This window comes from Stigmatopora nigra, chromosome 11, assembly GCF_051989575.1.
Source record: "Stigmatopora nigra isolate UIUO_SnigA chromosome 11, RoL_Snig_1.1, whole genome shotgun sequence".
Lineage (NCBI taxonomy): Eukaryota > Metazoa > Chordata > Actinopteri > Syngnathiformes > Syngnathidae > Stigmatopora > Stigmatopora nigra.
In genome coordinates, this window is record NC_135518.1 from 6,286,221 (window position 1) to 6,305,795 (window position 19,575).

At 38.4% G+C, this 19,575-nt stretch overlaps 1 protein-coding gene across 2 annotated transcripts; it reads left to right on the top strand.

Moving 5' to 3' along the window:
• Nucleotides 1–234: 234 nt before the first annotated feature.
• LOC144204726 (neurexophilin-2-like) lies at nt 235–19,081 on the top strand. Of its 2 annotated transcripts, none has more exons than XM_077728867.1 (3): nt 235–302; nt 1,505–1,670; nt 18,055–19,081. In XM_077728867.1, the coding sequence occupies exons 2-3, from the start codon at nt 1,626–1,628 to the stop codon at nt 18,796–18,798; spliced, it is 789 nt and encodes a 262-aa protein (XP_077584993.1). In that variant the 5' UTR covers nt 235–302; nt 1,505–1,625; the 3' UTR covers nt 18,799–19,081. The 2 variants fall into 2 exon arrangements, with proteins under 2 accessions (XP_077584993.1, XP_077584992.1); XM_077728866.1 differs by lacking the exon at nt 235–302 and adding an exon at nt 1,089–1,405 and having other exon boundaries at nt 1,503–1,670.
• The last annotated feature ends 494 nt before the right edge of the window (nt 19,082–19,575 follow it).

Consider the following 19,575-nt stretch of genomic DNA (forward strand, 5'->3'; position numbering starts at 1 on the left):
TTAATAGATTTCTTTAACTATCTGAAAATTTAGAAAGGTCTTTTAATGTCCATGTCATTTATTTGCATTATTGCTTTCTCATGTGCAGCTAACGGATAGTCCGGAGGATAATTCATTGGTATATTTGCTGGAAAACAATTTTTTTAGGTACTCCAGTATTTTGAGTCATTGTCTTCCATTGACAGTGCTAGACGTCCAATATGGCAGTTATCAAACGATGGCCGACTGCCCTCCAAGTCAAATTGGATGTGAAGGCAATCATCTGTATTTTTCCAGAAAAAACGATCACAACCGGCATTAAGGTAAATAATTTTTTACATTTATTAAGAATTAAAAAATAACTTTTTTTTAGAAAAGTGTTTATAAAATAAAATGTATATATTTCATTTGAAATTATATGAATGGGTAATGTATAAAGTAACTGCTTTTTTATTTTTGAAAAGGTTCTTCCAATATTACAGTTGTACTTTTATATATATTTTTAAAAAGCTCTTATGATTTTTTAAGGATTTTGTCATCTAAGATGTACTTTTCTTTACAATTTTTCTGTCTAGTATTTTTTTTAATTCACCCAACCTACCATTAATGGCAATAGACGTCCAGTCCAAGTTAGTAAAAGAGTTATTTTTAGGTTCTTGTCTATTCCTCTAATGATAATTGTTAAATTCAGCAATCATTGTTATGATGCAAGTGATTCTCTTTGTCATCTTTCTTAATTCACTAAAGTTACCACTTGAGGTCGCCAAAGGCACATTTCTCTGTCAGTCACCCAAGTTGACTTCTTGAACACGGCTTTTGACCCTTTCAATGAAATGCCATTTTCATTATATGATAAAATAATTAACAACTGAATTCGTGATACTACAATACAACCATTTACATTTTCACAATCCTTACAGAGCAATTCTATAGTCTAATAAGTCCATCATTACCTCTTTTTTCCTCATCCATGAAGTGGGGGGAAAGGGGGGTTGATGATAAGAATTGGGATGTGTGTGTGTGTCTCTAAAGGGTTAAATCTCATCAGTCGACGTGCTACTACCCCCCAAGAAAAGGTGGTCGCAGTGGCATGTGACTGTCGTGTATTGTAGATGCGATGCGGGTGTGTGAGGATGGTGGAGACGCGCAGTGGATGCTGCTGAGTTGAGAGAGCGCACTGTGGGATACTTCACTTGACATTCGCCTCCTATTCAAGCATTTGTCGGGATTAAGTAGCAGGGAAGGATCGTTTCCACTCTGTGTCGGTTTGATGTACACTTTGGGGCATTGTGTTAATTCCAGTCACTCGGTCCACGTAGTACGCTTTTGTAGAGAAGGCAGGATTTTGGACACTTTGACTTGAAGTGGATTGAAACAGGATGATGCTTTGGCTAATTAAGTGAGCAATTGCGTTGAGAGAAAAAAAAAAAGGTAAATTTAAAGTCAGGAGGCAAGTCGTAATGTTGTTTTTTGAAGGTTTGATAAGTAGATGTTTCATTGTGCACTTTGTTTTTTCCTCCTGCAGTTGATAACAGAGATGTTTGAGCGGCACATGTGCGTCTGCCCCAATTCTTCACATCTTCAAGAGGATTTAATCGTTGCTCTTCTTAATTAATCATCCTCACACTCTTCACTAATCACTAAAGATGGAAGCTGTGCAAATATTCTTCTTTCTACTCTTCCTGCAGAAGGTAAGACTAAATACTACTTTGTATTTTGTTTTTTTTCTTGGCAATACACATGTTTGGAAGCTTTGGGGGAATTATCAATGGTGCGCAGGGCTGTAAAATGCTATATTTGACTCAAAATAGGATTGTTTTAATTCCTACCTATGAGTTGTAATGAAAAACATTTTAAAAGTCAGTATTTTTCCACATTCAGTTCCAGAAACGGTCAATATTGTAGGTTTTTTTTTGTAATTTATAATGATGTGTGCGTAGTGCGGTTGTGTATTGCCGCCAAGTCAACGTCTTTTAATCATTTAATGAATCTTTATGTGCGGCATTTTGAACAATACCTGCATATTTTATATTAATAAATATAATATTTAAATGTAGTGCACTGAAAGTCATGGTACACCTTTTTTTCTATCATCATAGTTTTCATGTTTAGGGTTGAAAAGACAGTTTTGTTGACATTGCTTGATCTCTTTTCATTTATTCCATAACAAATGAGTCCAAAGCAATAGATTTATTTCTTTTTGTTCAGTCTTTATTCAATGAATTGTAATCTTCCCATTTAAGCATCGACACAACATTCATTTTGGACATTAAGGAAAATGTTGCCCCTTTTAAGAAACACTCATACAAAGGCATTAGTGCTCTAATTACTACTTCTTGAGGTAAATTGCCATTATGACTGACTATCTGTTGCAATCATCACTTCCGTCAATGCTTCATATTTACTGGAGATTTCTCTTTCTTTTCCAAAGCTCATTTGTTTTGATTGCACTTATAAGCTTTCCAAGGAGATAACCAAAATCTTTCAAAGGTCTTTTCTTGCCACATTTTTTTTCATTTCTCCTGGAAGCTGCTGATGTTGCTAGCTGATACAAGAATAGGCTTTATCAGGATTGTCTTGGTTCGAAAGGGGCCTGTTTGGCACGATCTCATCTGGATAGAAAAAGCCACTTCTACACATTTGTGCTCCGGAAAAAGAGTTTTTTTTTTTTTTTTTTTAAACACTGCCTTTAAGCGCGCAGATGTAGCTACAGCCGTGCTTTAGTCGATGAAAAGCTGTGCCTCCGGAGCAAGAGACAGACTTTTTCCCTGGAGTGCCTCCTTCACATGCTTCAGTGCATGCAGACTCACCAGTCTTACTAGGGACAGACACATTGGCCTTGACCTCTGAGGACTGAAAGACCCTTAAAGCCCATATTCTATCTCAACAATTTCAATTACATTAGGAAAGGATTCTCGAATGATTTCTTTAGGGGTGTGGCTAGCTCATCAGTTAATGTCAGAGTTGATACACTTATACTTTCTATCTCGCTCCCTTGTTTTTTTTTTTTTAGAAGGGCTTGGATTTGTGAGGAAAAGTGTGAAAACATAACCCCGGTCATGACATCTGTGCGTTGCCCCCTCGGGATAAATAAGCGGGTCAGTATCTTCCAGGGGGAATCCATTCTTTTTTTTTTTTTTTTCATGACATCTGCTGTAGTTATCCTCCATGTAATGATAGGATGAGGAATTTACATACGACATATTAAGAGGAAGCTGTCATCCATCTTCATTGCGTCTGCCCCGCCTTTAATTCATTGATTGCGTTTAGAGGAAAAAGTCGTCTTTAGTCTTGTTCAAAGCGGACATGAAGGTGACATTGAAGAAGTCTGTTAGGCCTTTTAGTCTAATGTAAGGGGTGTTAAACTCGTCTTTTTCGAAGTACATATCACATTCATGTTTCTTTCAGATTGCCAATTAGGATTGCGACAAGTAGTCAACCAATTGCTAGTAAATCGATTATTACATTATTAAAGGATTCAACAGCAATTTTGGTGCCACAATAAAATTCCTAAATCCTCTTTTTTTTAGCCTTGTTAGTAGCTAATACTTATTCAATCTTATTCAGTGATTTAGTTTTATTTACAGTATTCATAAAAACCAAAAATGGGAACAGTCAATATCCTTTTATCAAATATTTTATGTTTAAATTGTTAAAGAACAGGAAAAAAACAATGCTCTATGATATAATACTTCAAATTTTATTTGTTCATTTTTTAAAGGTCGCATTTGTATTGGTTTTTTTTTTTTTAAAGCACGTAAGATCATCGTTAAATGCGGTATTTTTAAATGAAATGCTTGTGTATTGTTTTTTTTAATGAAGGAGGGATTCATGTAATCCTTCATCTATCATGAAGAACTAAAGATTAAAGATTAAACTATGATTTACTTTTTGCGCGCCGCCACAAATGATACGGCAGGCCAAATCTGATCACGGCTGCACAAGATTGACATCTTTGGCCACACTTTTTTTTTGGGGGGGCACTACTACGTCACAGCAAAGCGCCAACCACTTCCCATGGCCAACACGATTGGCGTTCCTCAGTCGTTTGACTCATTCAAGAGACAAAGCGAAGCTGTTTACTCGCAAGCGTCTCAAGAGCCACACGCTCCAAGTTCATCCCAAACTTTGATGTGGTGCTGATTTCACGGATTACGTGTCATTTCTCCCCGGAGTTGGCTGCGATTTTTCCGCTGTTGTTGCTTTCCTTCTACCCTGCCGCCATTTAGTTCCACTTCTTTTTAGTGGGCTGAGATTGTAGTGAAGGAAAACAATGAGGCAGGCCTACGTTCAAAGTCGAAAAGCACTTTTGCAAGGACAACAGCTTGATGCCATTCTTCACAACAAAACACAAATGCTCTCCGAAAAGATGCTCTCTAAGGACACTCTAAGCCTTCTGCTCAATTAGCTTTTATTATATTATTTATATATTGTGTGTTTAAAGGCAGCTAACACTAAGAAGTGTAATAAAAAAAAAATGTACAGTGCAGGGGGATTAGAAGCAGCTCTTTTAATCTCACGCTTGTGATAATACCGCATAGGCTGATTGATTAGTTTTTCAGGAAGCTTATGTCAGAAAAACCTAATCCGTTTTTTGGATTGTGCCAGCCTTGTAAGGTTTTCCGTGCCGCCATTTTATCATGGCGCCGAATTACAGAGCTGCCAGGCTGTGATAAGGTCCTCGTCTCTACCCCTGCGTCCACCCGAGCCCCACCCCCCGACTCCTTCCCTTTCCGATGGACAATAAGAAATGTGTTTATACCCTTCACATCCTGCCTCTGCCGGGTCTTCACATCCACCTCTCTTTAGGATTTGGTTTGCAAGAAAGTGAGCGAGTGAGAGGAAGGGAGAGAGAGAGAGAGGGAGGGAGAAAGAAGAAGAAAAAAACAGCGGAACTGGAGTTTTGAGTTTTTGAAAGCCGTGCACAGCAATCGTGTAGAATATGAGATGGAAAAGGCAGGCAGCCAGGCCAGTGAAATCTCTGTGGATGTGATTAAGCATGGATTTGTGGCATTAAAGGCCTCGCTCGCATGCACGTGGCGCCTTCTTTCCAGGAATTATTTGGGAACTTGATGTGAATCTTTGCTTATATTGGGGTCACAAGCTTTAGGCCACAAGGCTTGACTGTGTAATCCTTTCTTAACAATATTGTCTGTGGCATTTACAGTCCTCGGCCTCAGACTTTTGTCTCACGCGCATCCAAGGCAGGTTGAAACCATCAAAGCCGCTGCGGCTGCTATTGACTGTTTCCGAGCAAAGCAATCTATTTCTTTTCCAATTGTGGGGGAAATTGTGTTTAGTGGGAATCAATTCACGATAAAAGTCTTAACCCTTTATAGGACAAGTGACTATTTTGGGCCATTTGTTTTAAATAACTAGCTGGCATTGATCTTGCTTGACATCCAATCTGTTTCGATCTGGACAGTCCAAAAAAAAAATCATTTAAGATTTAACTCGTTAGAAGGTACTCAATTAACAGATTGGCTGCCATTGGTTTAAATGAGCACAGTCAAAATAGATAGGTAGTTATAATAGAGGTGACCCTTCTTCGCCATTGTCTGGTCTGCATTAACCGCGATATTCGAGGGATTACTGTATACTATAGCACTATTTATTAAGCAACTGGATATTTATTGGGCAATATAATACATTTAATCAGAGTTGAGATTAAAAGGCATCATAGTTTATTGTTTTGTACTACACATTGATGAATAGCGACCAAACATTTCTGTCTGCAGATTTCACTTTGCGCATGTTATACTTTCAATTTTTATCACATAACTTTATTTTTTTTGAAAGAATCTCCCCCATTGGAGTCAAGGTGTCACCAGCTGACCGTAATGGTCAGCTGGTGACAAGGAATAGTGCGATATTAATCGGCATGAAAAAAAATCTTGCTTCTGCTTGAAGTTTACAAAACGTTCTTTGGAAAATGCTTACTCACTGCAGAGGCAGCTTTGGTCAAGGATGTTTTCGGAATAGTTGGTATCCCTCGTTTGATGTCGGCAGCCTCGCCAATGTTTGAAACGGGGAGATAAAATCCATTTAGAAGTCTTTATGACCGCATATTGTTGTTGGTTTTTTTTGGGTGTCACCTTTGCAAATTGAGCATACAAACTGTTACAGTAAAGTGAGGTTGTGGATGGGAGGGTTCTCATTTTGAAGTAGTTTAAATAATGTCAAAATGTTGTTTAGTGCTTTGTCGCATCCAGAAAATGCGCAACTTAAGAGCTTTGTGTTCCAAGAGACTTGAATAGTAGAGACTAGAGCTGGTGACAACAACAATTTGCCCTTTAAAGCTGTCTAAAACAAAAACTGGCAAATATCAGGCTAAAATGTGTCTTGTTTTTAAGCAGTGATCTTCAAAAAGATTTCATCTGTTCAAAAGAAAATCATTAAAATGGCTTTACATTCTCTTTAATGAAGAAAAAATATATAGTAATTAAGACCCATCATGTATGGCAACATCAACATCAACCCTTCTTTTAGGAGTACTTCACACTCTCTGCTCTGCTGCAGGATCCATTATGTTTAATATGATGTTGAGTTTCCTGATCTTGGTCCACCGCTATGAATTTTTATGGCAGCCCGCAGCAACGTTAGATCCCGGCTTCAGCTATCTTACAGCGTCGCCATTACTGCTCTGCAGGGTCAGGACCATTGCGCCGTCCGTTGATGCGCATCGTCACAGGAAACGTAGCCACTTAATGCGTTTCACTACAGTGGTGCAATGTGAGAAAATGGAGAATGGCGTGGAGATGAGGCACCATGTTGTTAAGATCAAGACAAAAGGAAAAAAAGTTGAACTAAGAAAGATCTCATGTTGTAATTCAGCAGATGTCCTAGATAGGTTATAATGGTGGTTAGTTCTAATCAAATAGTATATTACTGAAGGAACATTAAATGCAAATGATCACGGGACATTGCTTGTACAATTAGTGCTGCGAGGAATTCATATATATCTTGTTTTATTTTACGCTAAACTGTAGCTCCAAAAGGTTAAGAAACACTGCTCTGGTTTAAAATGGAAATATTGGCTCAAAAAAAGGTTGGAAATGTGGACATTGTGTAAAATTGGCCAAAAAATATTCAACAAATGATTCATTTTGGATCAACGAGGTTAGCTCAACTGACCTTGAAAAGACATTGAATCACAAACTTTTGAATCTTTTTGACCATTGTGTTTATTTATTGACTCTTGCTGCCATTGAATGAATCAACGTTGCTCTTAAAATAAACTGATTTTATACTGACTACAGAGTAAATTAGTTGTATTAAAAATGACAACACTGAAACTTGGGAAACATTTAAACACATTTCTCTATGCTTAACTTTAATGTATTTAATAAGGCTCTATCACCCCCCACAGTTTACAAAATCCGCGAACGTTGTATTGCTATCAAGAATTAATAGAAAATATTCTTATTAATTTAATTTGAATAATTTCTGAATCTTTATTGCCACTAACCCAACATTTAATGCCAGACATGGCATCCCTTTTTAAAATATTGACTTTTTCTGTCAAAATTCAAACAAATGTCTGCTAATTGACTAAATTTTAGACAATGGCATGCATTATTTCAATAAAAAAATCCTACACGCCGACAAGATAGACTTTTTAATCATCCATTATTAGCCCAGATTTCACGACGTCTAAATTTCCTAATTAACACCAGAGTGAAGCTGGTGATAGCTACCTCGTGCCAAAGCTTTGAAAAATGATCGACTTGTTTAATTAAAGCTACAAAACTTTTCTGTAAAAGACAGGTGTGACAGCTTTACAATAAGTACAATAAATCTTCTTTCTGATTTTGCTCATTTTACTTCTCGCTCGTCTGTCCTCTGAGCTCCCCGGGCCTTTTTTTTCTTTTAGCTTGTCATTTCCAGGCTTGTTGAAGAGCCGTCAGCTCCCCTCCGTCTCTGTTTATGACTTGTGAAGTGCTTGTCTTCACGGCCGCGAAGAGGAAAAAGGAAGGCACGTTTTCGCTCACTCGCGTTTCTTCTTCAAAGCAAACTGCTTGTGTGAAATCAACTGTGGCGCCATCTGTATTACCACAGAAACACTTGCTGTCTCCAAATTGACTTAATAACCCCCCGGCCAAAACCACAGCCCCCCTAAAAAAATTATATTATAAGTTAAAACATCCCAACCCATTGCTGGAATGTTTCGAAACAAAGCTAGACACTAAATGGAGAACGGTAATTGAAACAAACTAAAAAAGAACGACCCGTTTTTCAAGACTAAGTCGCACCCGAGTACAAGTTGCAGTAGCCAAAGAATGAACAATAAAAGGGCAAAGAAATATACGTATATAAGTCGCATCTGAGTAGGAGTAACACGAATCAGAGAATGAACAATGAAAAGGAAAAATATAAGTGGGATTAGTGTATAAATTGCATTGTGCAAAGTTTGTGGAAAGCTATAGCCTAAATAAACAACATAAGCTGTTGAGAGAAAGAAAAAAAATACATATATTAGTCGCACCTGAATATAAGTCGCAGGCCCAGCCAAACAACGAAAAAAGTGCAATTCTGTTCGGAAAATATGGTAATTCAAATTTTTGAAGTGTATGAATTGCATTGTGCAAAGTTTGTGGAAAGCTATAGCCTAAATAAACAACATAAGCTGTTGAAAGAAAGGGAAAAAAAGACATTTGTCGCACCTGAATATAAGTCGCAGGCCCATCCAAACAACGAAAAAAGTGCAATTCAGTTCGGATAATATGGTAATTCAAATTTTTGAATTTTGGAATAAAACCTTGTCCGTATTAGTGGAGGATTTCTGCAAGTTCATCTTTGATGATGTACAAAGTCAAACACGTTTCAAAGTGGTCCAAGGGATGATAATATGTTTCAGGGTGGTATTACCTTCTTCAATCCCTTCTATCAGACTGTGTTAGATGTGCTGCAGGTGTCAGGAGCTTGCGCAGGACTTGGCGCTTTGACCGTGTAAGGGGCTTAAAATGAAAGTGATGATGCGTTGAAGGGTAACGCCTGTCGAAAACGTGAAGTGTTTATACCTCTGCTGCTGTCATATGTGGCAGCTGTTGAGATAACACTGAGTATCCGCCTTACCTGAGGGCTTCTGTCCAAGAGTTTGGTGAACACTTTTTAACCACCCACAGCAACAAAACTCCTAAACCTCAAACTTAATTGAATAAGAAAAGGGAACAGGGTGTCAAATGCAATTTAACCCATTGATAGGGTAACCTGTTAAAGCAGTTTGAACTGAGATGGTTCGAATCGGATGATTGGATTTAAGTGGAATTGGCGGCAATATAAATGTCCAAGTCTGTTTCAGGGATCGAACGATGACAATGGATTGGGTATGGGATTTTTCCTCACAAAGTAGTCACGCAAAAATGCAAATAAAAGTAGTTTTTTCTTGGCAAAATATCAAGATAAAATGTAAAACTGTCAACAAAAACCCTAACTTTGCTTAATGTGAAAGAATCAACTTGTATATTTTTTCTACATTCGTTATTTTTAAATTGCATTTTTTTTCTTATGTACTAATCCCTTGTTTACCATCCCAAAAGTGTCTTTTCCAAAAAACTGAATTGTAGTTTTTACCCTACACTCAAAACAGCCCTACAGTCAAAATGGCAGCCAAAGAATTCATTTATTTAATAACAAACTCTTTCACATCATTGATATTTTCACGTGTCAAATCATGTGTTTTTTCATCCTTCTGCGTTGAATTTAAATGAGTTTATCACTAGTAGACATCCAGTCCGTTTAAACTGCAAGAGTGCCAGCAAAAGAGTGAATGTTTATTCACTGTCAGTGAAATGGACTTGACTAGAAGTCAATCTGTTAAAATGTTAGTAATAGAAGTTGATCTTTTTCCTTTAAAAGGATTTCTTCTAAAGCGGATTAATAGTTTTCTTTTTTTACTTTACACTTAAAAATGGTTCATTTTCAGAGCTACTCTTGTTCATTATTAAAGGCAGCAAATGATTTAAATCTTACATAAACATCTGAATCTAATTATCCAACTGAATCATATCAAAACATTTGATTTCAGACATATTATTTCATAATTTATTTTTGTTTCCACCCGAGACAGTTAATGTTGTTATTATAAGGAGCAAAGGTTTTTTTTTGTTTGTTTTTTTAAGGCAAAAGGGCAGATGTTGCTGTGGTAACTGTTGTGGTCTTTTTTTTTGTGCTGTAGGAAGAATTTGCATGAATAAACTGCATCAAGCTGGGGGCAAGCGCTATAGTTTTCCTTGTGTGTAGCCTCGGTAATTGGTCGGTGCACATCATTTTTTCTCATTTGAAAATGTCCTCCCTATCTTAGCAAGAGAGGGAAAGAACGATAGAAGTTGTGGTGGCAAAAAGCAGACGCTATTCCATGACTAATAAGTCACATCATATTATCCATGCTCGCTAAAGCAGAGCTTTCATGCCATAATTCATGCAAATCGCAGCATGCCTGCAGTTTGGTGACATAAGGAACATTCAGGTAGAATTTTATATTAACGCTCTTTGAAACAGCAGGTCAAGAAATCGGATGCAATCAATTATTGTTTTTAAAAAATAGTCATGGCTTTAGGCAGGCATTAGGGTTTTTTTTTTTTTTTTAGAAATGAGGAATTGTGTTTTGTTGTGATACATGGTATCTTTCTTTTCACATTTAGCGTTCAGAAAACACCATAAGCGTTCAACTTGATTTATTAAGGCATTCATAAATGAAGGTTTTTCAACCACATGATGAACTTGACCCATAATTTCATATTAATATCTTCCTTTGGTGTGACAATTCTTTTCAAGGTAAAGTGGCACACTATAGAAAAGCAGGATAATATAAACTGTGGAATTACAGGAATGAAAACACTACTAACCACAGATTTTTTTTTCCAAGTATGGATGAAGTCGAGAGAAAAAAAGCACCTTTATTTTAACGGTTATTTGTGACTATACATTGCCCCTCCAGGTGCAGCAGTATTTAATACAGAGGCAATTGAGCTTGTTAATGTGCATAAACGTCTTCTACTGAAATATTATGGACAGTTAAGCACAACAATTTGTTCTCGCTTTTCTATTCCCTGGCAACATTAGCATAGGAGCCCCGGCGAAAATATCAAAGAAAGTCACGAGGCAACATCCTCCACAAAAAAAGATGCACGCGCCAGCAAAATAAAGCACTGCATTTTATCCCTAATTGATTAATTCTCTAATATGATGACTCGACAATCAATATAATCTTCTTCAGCCTCAATTTATGGTGAATGATTGGTATATTCAATGACAATATGGATTAACATATACCATATATAATATATACCCTATTTTTTTCTGTGAATTGAAATGAGTTTGTCAGTAGTAGTCTGATTTAAACTGAGAAATCTGGCAGGGAGTGACGAATGTTCATTTGTCGAAAACCATTCCAATTTAAATGGATTGAACGTCTAAGCGACCAATTAGTTCAAGAAAGGATCCACATCAAAAACTACGGGGAGTAGGTTATGAGGCATGTGACCTCAGGTTTGAAGATTAGCCTTTCCCAGATTAAACTGCGGGAGACTATGAGTCAGATGCCATACAGTTGATGAAATACTGTGTGTTACGCATCTTACACTAGGTTACCTGAGTTCCTAAGTGCCTGGCTGACACTTTGGGGAGAGAGAAAACTAATAGCCAGGCTTGGGTAGTGCGCAAAAGGATCTTTTTTAGGATATTTGCATGTATTTGTTTGTTAGTTTTAGCTTTGTTCCTGTTTAGATGAAGCATATTTTTGTTGCTCCAAAAAAAACAGTTTTACAATCACCATACAGTACTTTGGCCCGATACCAATTAATACCAAGGAATCAGATCAACCTTCTTCCTTTTCAAGCGTCTCTAACTCGGTGACTGACATTGTGATAGACGCCCAATTCATTGGAAGCCTCCCAGCTCGGACAGATCGGATGTCTGTTAGCAGTGAACTTTAAGTCCTCCGGAGAATGATGAAAATAGCCACATGACGGGATGTCTATCACCGTCATTGGTATTGTAAGCGTTCTTTTTTTTCGTGAATTAACTCAATGGCTGCCACTGATGGCAGAAAAAGTCCAACTGTTTTAGTAGTAGTAGTAGCAGTAGTAGTTGGCATTGTGGACAACTGTGTTCTGACCTGGACTGATACTAGGCCACCATTTCAATGCCATATTTGACCAAATCAGGTAAAATTCTTGTTACGTGTATTCAGTCTTCTTGGGTGTGTGTTGATCGATATTGCCAAGAGGTTGGGTAGAAACTTGAATTCTGACAATAACCTGCCGCACACTGAGGCTAGATCAGCCAAGACATCCGTCTGTGGCAAGCGGTACGAAACTGAACGTCTGCTTTTCCCGTGGGTAGACGTATCTTTTAGGGCTTGACATAAAGGTAATTGCTACAGTGACCACAACTGGCCTCTCGAAGGTTATTAAGAAGCTACTGACATCTGGATCTTCTGAAAAAAAGATGTTGTTGAAAAGCCTTTGAGGTGAGCAGCCGGTCGGTAGCGCCACGATCGGCCGTGATGAGCCATGTGCCGCAGGCGAGGCGGCGTCGCCGTTTTGATGCCGATGATGGAATCGCTTTCAAGTCGACAAGGAAGGCTGACACTCGCCATCAGAAAGTGGCTTTTCTCTTTTTTTGTGGCAAATGTTGAAGCTCTTAAACGGAGAAGAACTGTTTTCAGGTGTGTTTGTGATGATAAACAAAATGGTTAATTAACTTGATCATTGGTGCAAAGGGAGCACTTGCAATAATGAAGGCTTTTCTTCTTTGTGCATTTATCTCTGAAGATTGACTCAGTTTTGATGCCGTGTTTTATTTCTGCCATCATTTTTAAAGTCTGAGGTATTATTAACTTGATGGCCAAAATTAGTACTCTTAAATATGAAGTTGTAAAGCATGCTGAATTAAGGCTACATCTATGATTGGTCCATAACTACACTTTAAAAATAAAATTGGTTGTTCTTGACTTATCAAATCAGCCAATTTAACATTCATTTTCAAATTAGGCTCAAACAAGTTAATGCTGTTTAGCACAGTACGCTGGACTAAATTCCTTTTCTTTTTTTTTAATTAGATGAATTTTAAAACCCTGAATGCCAGTTCAACAGGTTTGCACAAAGTTTCTTTAGACTTACAGTTTCTCATTAATTTGCAGACTTGCAGTTTCTTATTAATTTGAAAGGGACTGGATTTTATTTGCATGCTTGTTGCTCTGATTGACTATCAGGTGGAATAAGTCCGTCAGTGAAAAGCTGGGCGGCAATTGTGTGGTGAATTTGACACAATCTCCCTTGAATGACACCAATGTTGACTATTTCATAATTACAGTGTGTGCACAGAGAAGTTTATTTAATCATGTTCCTGTCATCTTTCGGCTTCCAAAATATTCCTTATTGCTAATATAACATTAACTGACTTGACAAAACACATGCTGTGTAATGCACATGAGATATTGAGAACCAAGCCGAGAAAAGTACCTTAGTGGAATTAAGGTGGAGGACACGTTAAAAAGTGACAAATACAGGAACTGGTTGTATGACAAGAGTATTATATAAAACACAGCAATTTTACTCGTATGGATTTAAATAATGCTTTCTTTTTATATACTGTATGTGCAATTCATGACATTTCAGAAGCAGGAAATGGAAATCTTAAGATGGCTTTTCCGAGTACTCAATGCTCCATTATTAGGGGTCAGGGATAAAGAACAAAGAGGGCAAGTATTTGTGTAAGAAGGCACAGTGTGATGTCACACTGTGACCAATTTCAAAACCTTCCATTTGCCGAACTAATTGAGTTGCAATTGCAATCAAATATAAAACTACATAACTAGGCAGACTCTCATTCCGATCCTTCTTATGCATAAAAACATGTCAATGATTGGAAAATGACGTCAGTGCCTGTTTAATAAGATGAGTTAAAGATACTCAAATAAAGTTACTTAAGCATGACTAATAGGGACTTTTCTATTTTCTGCTCTTTGCCAGCATTCTTATATAGCCAACTTGCCCCAAGCCCCCATCTGACATTAAAACCATTGCGAACTCAGAATCCCCATTGCCGTATCCGTCCCAAGCCATTTTCTTTCTCATGTTCCGGGGCCTATCATTTGTAATGATTCACATCCATAGCTTGTTGGGAGCAAAAAAAAACAAAGCCCCGAAGGTGCGTAGGCATCGCGGTGTGAGAGACAACATGCTGCGGAAGAAGAATAGATTGGTGGTCTGAACACTAGAAGTGCCTCACGCGCCAAAGCCATCACTTTTAATCTGAGTTGCGTCAGGGGAGATTCATCGCAGGTACTTCGTTGCTGTGCTGAATCGCTACAGATCACTCAGACTGGACGTTCCGCGCTCATCTCACATTGCCACCATTGGCATGTGTGTGCATCTGTGTGTGTGAAGTCGGGATATCTAACTGCCCTAAGTCTAAGAATTTAGGAATCAATAGTACGTATTAGTGATGTAGTTCAAACCCTTTGAATTAAAGGATTAAATACCATCACAATAATGTAACTTTTATTTAATAATAACTCAAAGTGGGACTTTACCATATATTGCATTTACAATTTATTAATTAGAAAATATTTAACAAGTCCAAATTATTGTTTTAATTACAAGTGACGTTCCAAACAGTTAACCTTTGTCAGTGCAGAAATTTCTGGTATGCCAACAATATTTACACAGCTATCAGCTACCAAAATATAAAAATCCTATTGAGTGTTAAATATACACCGATAAAATGTATGCATATAAATATAGCACACTTGTTTTATGATAGTTATTTAATGTTTTAGGGCTTTCAAATAACCATTTATTTTGAGATGTGCACTTGTGTTTTTGTCCTCTTTTGCAAATTTGGTACACGGACGTTTGGTCGAACGGACGTTTGGTCGAACGGACGTTTGGTCGAACGGACGTTTGGTCGAACGGACGTTTGGTCGAACGGACGTTTGGTCGAACGGACGTTTGGTCGAACGGACGTTTGGTCGAACGGACGTTTGGTTGACGGGCAGTTCTCTCTCTCGCTCTCGCTCTCTCTCCCTCTCATAACTATAAATTTGAGAGCGAGAGATTACCTGGTTGATTGCTTTCAACAGTAAACTCGCTCTCTCTGTCTCTCTCTCATGATTACAATTTTGAGAGCGAGTGAATCCATTGACCAAATTCTGTTCTATTTGGTAGGTTTTCTAAGCAATTGTGTCTTTGTTTTTTCAATGACACCCAATCAAGTTGTTGAACTATGTGTAATTAATATTTGGTAATTGCTATTTAGTTAAATCAGGGCTGTCAGTGATACATGATGATCGTGAATGAGCGGTCCCACCTGAACGCTGCACGGGTCGTACATTTGCCAATATTTGCCAGTCGTCTTTGCTCTGTGCTTTTCAAATGAATTCTGCCCTTCTCCAACTCTATGAGGCTGCACTTATTACCATTAGAATGTCTTATTTCAAGTCGCCTCTGAAATGCCTCTAGCTCGGCAAGCACAGATTAAGAAATCTTAATTAAGCTTTTTGTAGATTCTCCTTCGTAAGACCTTGCCTCATATTTTCCTTCTGTTTGTTGTACAAAAAGAGTGATTATTTTTTTCCCTTTTTTGTTTCTCTCTCTCTCATGGTTGAGTTTCCAAGACATCACTTATGCTTAAATAAACGAGGTGCTTTGTCAGTGAGAGAGCGGCAACGTGAAGCTCCCGCGTCATGAAGGATTTCAGGTTCTTTGCGCTTCATCTGTCTCGGGGCATTTAAGTGGATATGTCCTCTACTCATCCTCTTGTTGTCACTGCAATTTTCTCTCTTGCTCATCAGACTTAAACTGCCCCATTCATCTGAATTATGAACATCTCATGCAAAGCTCACCTGAGATGGAGAACATTTGATTAGTACCTCATTGGAACTTGCTCAACAACAACAGGACAATTCTCCTTGTGTTAACAAATATTTTATTTGGGCAGCAGAAAGTGATCTCAATCAGGCATAAGTTCCACCATGGATGCTCTTTTCACATGCACTGTTGTCATCGAGAAGGCTTAAAAAAAAGTCTGACTGACTTCCGGATTACTGTTTTGAAAAATAAGAAGTAGAAAGTGGAGTTAAAGTAAGAGTTTCAGCGTGGATTTTCACATTTTAATTAACTTTTTTTAGAAGTTTTTTTCTAAATTATTAATGGCAGAAAAATATGGCAAAAGAGTGAATTCGTGATAAGGGAAGTCGTGATAATTGAGGGAAGACTGTATATAATATAGTATTTAAATTTATGGAGTTCCCCATGATAGACGTGACTTTTTGCATAATGTTAGGAGAAAGGGTAAAAAATTCAAATAATGTGGAAAAAACATTGCATTCATTATTTTAAGATTAGTCGAAGTGAAAGCTGTTTGGGGTCTGCGGACATCAACTTTAATGACGTTAGATCAGTGTGAAAAAAATCGTTTTTTGGAATCATTTCAGCTAGTGGTGTGCCTTGGGGTATTTTTCAATGCAAAAAGTGTGCTGCCACTCAAAGAATGTTGGGAAACACTGCATAAGACAATACACAATTTGCTTTTGAGAGGCTCAAAATGTAGGTCAATGATGTCAAACTACATTCCAGCACCAATAGTTGACAAAATATAACATCCTTACTAAGGAAACCAAAATTACGACGTGGCCCTTAAAACAAATGAACCTGATCCCCCTTTAACTAAAGTGATGGAAAATACAGACTGAAGTAGTTTGTAACCAAGTACAATACTTTCCGGAATGTGGTTTTATGTAACTCCCGCAGACAGACCTAGTTTGTTAGTTCAGTCCACATGCACTTGACTTAGGCTTACAGCAAAATGATAATTACTCTGGAAGTAGCGCACAGCAGCTCAGCGAGAATTTAAACAGGCGCTGCTCTGCAAGTGCTTTCAACATCTGCTCTCGCAGTGATCCCCGCAACCGGGCCTGGGGAAAGCCGGCACTAATTACTAATAAAACTAGCTAAGCTTATTGCGGTGAATTATTAACGCTTTATCTGAAGTGGACCAGGAATCACTCCTGAGGCTAAACAGCTTTGAGGCACAAGGAGGATCACAGTTCATCGCGGCTTTCGGATTAGCACTTAGCACATACTCAACCAGATGATAAGCCTGTTTTATTGTTGGCTACCATTATGTGTCAAGGTTCAGATAAATGTAACGGCAAAGAAATGCGATACCGATTTAAGGCCGAGCAGGATTTTAAATTGAGGTTTGTCTTGTCTTAACTTACTTGATTAAGATTACATGAGGAGGGATGAACTTGGGGCAAGAAACGGGATACAGCCAACACTTTCCGGAAAGTATTGTAATTGGTTACAAACTACACTGGTTCTTTTTTCCTTCCTTTCTTTTTTTCATGCATGTTTTTTTCCTTCCTTCCTTGTTTTTTTTCTCATTTGGATTGGACGTCTTTCGGCATCAATAGATGTTATTAATATAATTTTGAGTACCGTATTTTCTGGACTATAGGTCGCAGGGACTTATACTCCATGCAACCTCTGCGTGAATTTTTTATTATCAAGTCACATAGTTTTTTTATACTGAACTACAAATGCCCTATATTCACAATTTCAACACTGATTGGTGGGTGGACTTCCACCTGATTTCCTCCTCCTCAAACCCACAGAATTCTTCTGTAAGAAAATCGAGAAAACTATTCAGCCAGTTGTTACCTCCGTTCTCATTTATATTTTTTATTTTAATGTTTCAACACAAAATCTGTTCTTTCTATTAGATTTCATCAAATAAAATCCCCCCTAAATGCCACTCGTAAATATATATATTTTTCCCCTTTCATTGTCCATTTTTTATGGTAACTACCACAACAAATACTTTGTACTTTAGACATATACCTGGGGTGGCAGTTAATTCATTTCCAAGTTGAAAATTGATGTGGTTTAAGAATTAAATAAATTCCACCACAAGCTTGGTCAAGGAAAGCATTAAAGTGGTCCATAGCGACACAGCTCTCAAAGGCATGCTTTTCGGGAGTGTAAAGCAATGGATTTGTTCACAATGAAGATAAATGCCACATTTGCATAATTGTTGATTTATGCCACTTTTGTGTTTTCTCCGAAGGCCGCATGCAGCAAAACACAATTGGAAGGCGCAGAGATCATGGAGAGAGGGGAGGACGCGGGCGAACAGACGTCTCCCACGGGTGCCAGTCCTCGGATCCTCAACCCTTTGCGTTTGTTCGTCAGGGCCTCCCCGGGGCTCAAAAGCAACATGGGGGAAATGTCCTATATACAGAACATGGAGGACTTCTGGGACTGGTTATCTAACCAGACAGATGTTCAGGATCCGCAGGCCAGAACTAAACGCAGGCCCATCGTCAAGACCGGCAAGTTCAAAAAGATGTTTGGGTGGGGCGACTTCCACTCCAACATCAAGACGGTCAAACTCAACCTCCTGATCACCGGCAAGATCGTGGACCACGGCAACGGCACCTTCAGCGTTTACTTCCGTCACAACTCCACCGGCCTGGGCAACGTGTCGGTCAGCTTGGTGCCGCCGTCCAAGGTGGTCGAGTTCGAGGTGGCCCAGCAGTCCACGCTGGAGACCAAAGACACCAAATCCTTCAACTGCCGCATCGAGTACGAGAAGACGGACCGCAACAAGAAGACGGCGCTGTGCAGCTTTGACCCGTCCAAGGTTTGCTACCAGGAGCAGACGCAGAGTCACGTCTCCTGGCTTTGTTCCAAGCCCTTCAAAGTCATCTGTATCTATATCGCTTTCTACAGCGTGGACTATAAACTGGTGCAGAAGGTCTGCCCTGACTACAACTACCACAGCGACACGCCATATTCCTCCACGGGATGATTCGGCTCACCTGTTTGTTTGTGTTTTTGCCTCGTGCGCATGTTTGTGAGTATTTTATTTTATTTTTACCTTTAAATCAAGCCAGGGGTTGTCCAATAGTGTTGCATTGTCCAATACCAATGCTGGTAATGGCACTAAAAACGACATCATTGGTCAGTACGAAGAAACATCGATGCTGCGCAATACTCACATGTACTCGTCAAGATTTACTTTCTGACCTGCCAGCTAGGCAGGCACATTGTAATTTAAAAAAAAGTCCTTCCCAAAATAATGATAGACGTCCTACTATGTGGCGTCCAGTCATCCTTCTGCTGATGTTCATTCGCTGCCACCCTCCCACTTCAAATGGAGCTGTGAAAGAATTGCTTTACATTCATGTATATATATATAGACGTTATAGTAAATATATGTATTTTAACACACATCCAAGTATAGCGAGCCAAGAAATTGGTACACAACTAGTGTCCAATCAATAAGAAAAGATGAGTCACTTGGATAGTTTTAATACTTTGATTTATGAAACGTCCATAATTCAAGTTATCGAGTACCATATATTTTCAATCTCTTTATTTTCCTAATGTTTTCATGAGCTCAGGTGTGACCTATTGTTGTTTTCACAAAAAAAGGCGATCATTTTGCAGACAGCTTCAGAAAAATAGCACGGATTATCATTTTTGGGAAATGTGATCCGACAAGTCAATCATTTCAGCACATTAACTGGGTAAACATATTTACATCCTCTTGATTGCTCATGTCTTGTCATCCACTGACACTGAC